Here is a 5,801-nt window from a genome sequence, read left to right as displayed (position 1 = left end):
ATCAAAATGATAGTGGATGTGTGAATAATAAAATGAGAGTACAAATAACATTTCTCATAATTATTTGCAAATAATGCCTATCCAACACAAATTGGCAAAATGGGCGGGATGCATTTTGGAGAATGAGAAATGGGCTCATGCGCAAACAGAACACAGCTTAAGGGATCCACCCAATTCCCTTAACGCTCCCCGTTAAGACATCTACTAAGGCTTCAAAAGAGGTTAACAAAGGGCCCGCCCAAAACTTAATAGAAATTTTTTTTTAACTTATTAATACAACTTATGGGAACTTTACCAAGGGAAAGCCAAAAGGGCAAAAAAAAAAAAAAAAGAAGGCAACAATCTGTACAACCTCAAAACCTTTCTCGTATAATTTAATCACACTCCTTCTATCATTTTAATCGTATAATTTTCATTTATCAGATTATATGATAAAACAAATAGTGAAAGTGCAAATTACAAAAAATAAAATACAAATGACATTTTCCATGATTTAATTGCAAACAACTTAAACATCACCTTTTTTATTTTTGCATTGGTTTTCCATTCTAACTTCCAATATTTCTCACTAGCAGATTCAAAATCACTGCTTAGCAAAATGATGTAAGCATTAACCCGACGACTTTTCTTTTCTTTTTTTTTTTTTTAACTCTAGGAAAACTCAAATTCGATGCCTTTGATTTTCAATCAATGTTCTTATCAAGTCAAGTAAGATGGTTGACCTAGTATTTTCACATGAAGTTCTTTTGACACGGTCATGGCCAACTTGAACAAAAATTAATGTATAGTAGTATCAACTAGTACTTGTTTAAACCCGAGAAGCAAAAGTCAACTACAGAAGCAGCAAAAAAATAGAGCTTAATGGGCAAGTTCTTCAATCCCATGATTCAAGGGACGCCAGCTGATGAACATTCCTAGAATCCTTCTCACTAGTTGACAAACATGTTGGTACATGTCTTTCTTTAGTAGTATTTCTCAAGGCACAATTTGTAGTTTTATTAAAAGAAATCTCGATCAAAAGTCTTATCTAAAAAATTTCTTAAAGTCGACCAAGTAAACACCAACCACTTTCCTTGCCACATAAATGTTTCTTCTCGTTTATCAGCTCTTTCTGGGCCCAATTTCTTCTCTCTGTCATTCATTGCAAATCTTGTTTACTAGATAAACATCATGTTGTTTTTGTGATATTAGTACAGAAAAGGAAGAGGGATACTGTTGGAGGAAGAGTTGGATGGAGAAGGCAGGGGACATGGGAATTGGAAGAGGAGGGGGGAGGGTGGTGGTGATAGGAGGTGGAGTAGCTGGCTCCCTCATTGCTAAGTCTCTTCAGTTCACTGCAGATCTCACCCTCATTGATCAGTAAGCTCTCATTCTGATTTTTTTCCTCTGCTGATCATTACCGGAATTTAGACACTTCAATTGGCACTCGTATGATGAGTTTCTTTAGTAGTCATTATTGATATCTACTTTTGTCTGTTTTGCCTTTATTCTTCATCTTGCACAGTTAATATTTGGTGGCTTGAGATAAATTCTGCTTCGCTTACTTGTTCAGGATAAAATAGTTGCAATATAACTTGCTCTTCTGTGATATTATAAACAGGAAAGAGTACTTTGAGATCCCATGGGCAAGCTTAAGAGGAATGGTGGAGCCTTCATTTGCAGAGAGATCAGTGATCAACCATAAAGATTACCTGACTAATGGCCGTCTTGTGGTTTCCAAAGCCATCAATATTACCAATTCTGATGTCTTAACTGCAGAGGGTCGCCTTGTTGCTTACGATTACCTGGTCATTGCTACTGGCCATGATGATCCCCTTCCCAAGATTAGAAATGAGAGACTTACCGAGTATCAAGCAGGTATTATTGCATTGGTATAGCTCCTATCTATACTATCTGCAGAGAAGTGAGTCATACTATCTATAGCTACAGACCAGCAAATTATACTATCTATTGCTGAAATTTACAAGTGAACAACAGACACGCAGATTAAACTTCTATAGAAATGGTATAGCTACAGACAAGCAAATTATACTGTCCATAGAAATGGTATAGGTACAGACAAGCAAATTGTACTATCTATTGATGACATTTGTGTGTGAACTAGGAGTGAACGTGCTATGTTTCATTTTACCTTGACAAAAAGTTTTGCAGGGCAAACGCATGCTTGGAGTTGTAAGGATTTTCTGATCTGTTGTTTTCTGGATTTATAATGACTCAAGCACAGAATTAGAATCCACAACTAAATTAGATGTTGGCCTAATTTTTCACTAGGATATTATTTTTGCTTAATCATAGTCATCCAGTCACTGGTGATAAAAGCTAGATCCTGCTCCATGGCAGCAGAGAGATATCAGAAATCTGTGATGGTTGTAGAGCAAACATGATGTTTTTGGTCCAATAACTACAGCTAAATTTAGTCCCTCTAAGGTAGCCAACCTGATGGTGTAGTCTCTAGTTAGGGCATCCACTAGAGTTCGACCCTTGTAACAAAAATGGGAAATAATCCAACAACCCAAATAAGAGTTGGGGTCTGAAGTGGGACCAGGTCCTTTTTTTTGACCAAAAAAAAAACTACAGTTAAATTTAAATTAAAATTTCCTTGAAAATCTTCCATCCGACAGAGTATCACATCCTTGATGTCATGTTTTAAATTGCATTTTCTCTTGGTGGCAGAAAATGAAAAGATTAAAGCTTCTCGTTCCATTTTGGTTGTCGGAGGTGGTCCTACTGGAGTTGAACTTGCTGCAGAAATTGCTGTTGATTTTCCAGAAAAGAAGGTTGTTTTGGTGCATGATGGACCTAGGTTGCTAGAGTTTATTGGACCCAAAGCTTCTGACAAGACTTTAGGCTGGTTGAAAAACAAAAACGTAGAAGTGAAATTGCAGCAATCTGTTGAGTTGGTTAGGAGTTCAGATGGAAGCAACGCTTACATAACTTCATCTCGTGAAACAATTAAAGCAGATTGCCATTTTCTGTGCACTGGAAAACCAGTGGGTTCAGCGTGGCTAAAAGAAACCATCTTGAAGGATGGCATGGATAGTTTTGGGAGATTGAAAGTTGATGAGAACTTGAGAATCAAGGGTCACAAGAATATCTTTGCAATTGGAGATATCACAGATATTAAGGTGAGTCCTAAGTAGCACATTAACTTTTCTTTGTTCCTTCTTCTCTTTGCATTTTCATGGTTGATCAAGGAACTATGGCTATTTCTTTTCACTTAATTGGGCATTTAAGTTGGACCTCGAATTACACAAATGCAAATATGATAGGGATGTTCTGGTGCATTTATAGTCACTATGTCAATTTCAAAATTCAGTAACAGGTTTCTTCTGCAACTCTCATGAATAAATCATAAGTGTAAAACTACGTGTTTTGTTCCAGTTGGTGTAAGTATCTTGTGCTGTTTGAACCAGATTATGCATTTCTGCCTTCCTAGTAAAAAGATGGGCCTGAATTCCTAATCAAATTGGGTAGTTCTGAAAATGCAGAGCCTCTGAGATTTAACTTGGTATCTGTGGTTAAAGGAATAGGAGGAATTCAGACTGCGCTTTATGCAATTTCAGGGCATTGAACTTCCTCTGATATTCAGAATTTTCTGTCTGGGATTCTCTGTAACAACTGACAGTAAGAGTGGATGAAGAAAAATGAAAGAGGAACTTGGGTAACTGCTAATTATCCAAGCAATAAATAGGAGGATAGAAACACAGGATGGGAGGATTGTTAGCAATATTAACCTCTGTCATGCCATGATCAAAGGCTCTCTTTCATCAATGTCATACTTTATATACTATTTCTTTAGTGCTGACCGCTGATAGTAGATTCAAAGTTTAAAACAGCTTTGATATATCATCAGAAATCAATTCCAGTACTAACATAAGATGAACTTGTAAACCAGGAAATTAAACAAGGGTATTTAGCTCAAAAGCATGCTTTGATTGCTGCAAAAAACATAAAGATATTGATGGATGAACAAAAGGAAAGCAAGATGGCCGTTTACAAGCCTCGTTCAATCAAGGTTATTGTTTCACTGGGAAGGCATGATGCAGTGGCTCAATTTTCTTTCACAACACTGATTGGTCTTGTTCCTGGTTTGATCAAATCCAAGGATCTATTTGTTGGGAAAACAAGGAAGGCGATGGACCTTGACCCTCATATTGTTCACTACTAGTTTTCAGGTTGATTGCCTTGTTTATACATATTCTTTCCGCAAATCATCTTATTTGCAAGTTGTTCTTGCCCTGTATGATCTGCATCAAAATTCATTTGTTCATCCAAACGTGCATAACTCCAACTCCTGAGTTATGATCATTGATCCATTTCTTTAGAGATATCAGTTTTCACATATTCTTAGCCATATTACATTATTATTATGATTGTGAAAGTCATAATCTGCCGACATGTTGGTGTATGTAAAAATAGCTTAAATGGTATTGAACCATCAATCCAAAAGCCTAATGAGGCAAATGCTTTTGTACTAATCAACTCAATTCCACTTTTAATGGATTCTATGAGAAAAATATTAGGTATACCATGTGACAATATCACCTGGTGCATTATTTCCAATCACAATCTGCCAATTCTTTTGGTTGGTCATTCTTTTTATTTATACCCACTAAACAAAGAATGATCAACTGCCATTATTTGATGATTAATTGGTCCTAATACATACCACAAGCTATACATGATTTACCCAGTAGTTTCCCAAGTCTGCCATTTGGATCAACACCATCTGCATGATGAGGTGGTACATTGATTACTTACATGACTTTGATTACAAATCTTTATTCTACATTTTCTTGAACCTAAATAGGTAATCGTTGTAGATCGGGGAGCCAAGAGCTACTGGACTTCAAAAGATTGCTCCAAGGCATAATGGTATTATGTATGGTTGTTTCATTCAACAGTGATTAACAAATTTCGTCTACTAAAAGTGCTACACTTAGATAGCATAAGGTACTAAATTTTGACAGGTAATCTGCAAATCAAAAGTAGATCAGAGAGATGAATTGTAAAAAAATCATTTTTTTTTCTATGAGTTTTTTTCTGGTTTATATGTTAATTTTGGAATTTTTGGATCTTTTCGTCAGATTTCAACATTAGCTTTGAACTTGAATCGGTTGGATAATAAATCTAAAGAAATAGACATGTATAGATATTTATAGAGCAGTTCGTGCAATTGATGATGATTTGTAATTTACAGTGTAATCTTTTTTATTTTGTAATTCTGTTAAATCTAATGATTTTTCATATCAGCTAAAACCGTGTCATGTTTTATGTATTATCTGCCATTAATGCAACGATCTTTGTCAAGTAAATTGTGTTGGCTGGTTTGTAACTAGTTTATTAATAATATTAACTTCTATTTTATCAAAAAGAATCCGAAATCAAACAAAGAAAATAACATGGGTAGAAATAATTTTTGAAGAAAAGAAATTTTTTTTTCCAATGACATCATTTTTTGATCACTGATGAGTGATGACTGCACGCTGTCGACCATCTTCTTGACCACTATCACATTGCAAATCTCAGCTGTACTAACCTCAAAATTTCTTTTTAGTGTCTCTGTGCATGTAACTGCAAATAGGCATCATGATATAAATCGAATCTCCTCAAGTAGATAGCTAACTCTATCTATAGTCTAAAGCTAGCTAGCTGCTCTGCATCTCTGTGTATTATATCCTGCTGTCAAGAATCAGCATCATCAAGATTCAAGAAGCACGTTCATCAGAAGGGCATGGTCGTCATTCCACACCATAAAAGGTATAGTCCCAGAATAAAGGTCACTACCCAAAGTATCACCG

At 35.7% G+C, this 5,801-nt stretch overlaps 1 protein-coding gene across 4 annotated transcripts; it reads left to right on the top strand.

Moving 5' to 3' along the window:
• Positions 1-819: 819 nt before the first annotated feature.
• Positions 820-5,259, top strand: LOC113726077 (uncharacterized). 4 transcript variants are annotated; one of them, XM_027249596.2, is made up of 5 exons: positions 820-944; positions 1,197-1,359; positions 1,601-1,857; positions 2,674-3,125; positions 3,896-4,342. In XM_027249596.2, exons 2-5 carry the CDS (start codon positions 1,232-1,234, stop codon positions 4,166-4,168), a joined length of 1,110 nt encoding a protein of 369 aa, XP_027105397.1. In that variant the 5' UTR covers positions 820-944; positions 1,197-1,231; the 3' UTR covers positions 4,169-4,342. The 4 variants fall into 4 exon arrangements, with proteins under 4 accessions (XP_027105397.1, XP_027105404.1, XP_027105414.1 ...); XM_027249603.2 differs by having other exon boundaries at positions 1,192-1,359; XM_027249613.2 differs by having other exon boundaries at positions 841-948.
• Positions 5,260-5,801: the final 542 nt, after the last annotated feature.

This window comes from Coffea arabica, chromosome 1c (genome assembly GCF_036785885.1).
Source record: "Coffea arabica cultivar ET-39 chromosome 1c, Coffea Arabica ET-39 HiFi, whole genome shotgun sequence".
In the NCBI taxonomy this organism is placed as follows: Eukaryota; Viridiplantae; Streptophyta; class Magnoliopsida; order Gentianales; family Rubiaceae; genus Coffea; species Coffea arabica.
The sequence above is the reverse complement of the archived record's forward strand: the minus strand, read 5'-3'. Positions and strand labels throughout refer to the sequence as shown.

Coding starts and splice junctions, on each gene's coding strand:
- LOC113726077 (XM_027249622.2), top strand. CDS start 1,232: ATGGAGAAGGCAGGGGACATGGGAATTGGAAGAGGAGGGGGGAGGGTG. Junction 1,858..2,673: donor ACTTACCGAGTATCAAGCAG/GTATTATTGCAT, acceptor TCTTGGTGGCAG/AAAATGAAAAGATTAAAGCT. Junction 3,126..3,895: donor GAGATATCACAGATATTAAG/GTGAGTCCTAAG, acceptor CTTGTAAACCAG/GAAATTAAACAAGGGTATTT.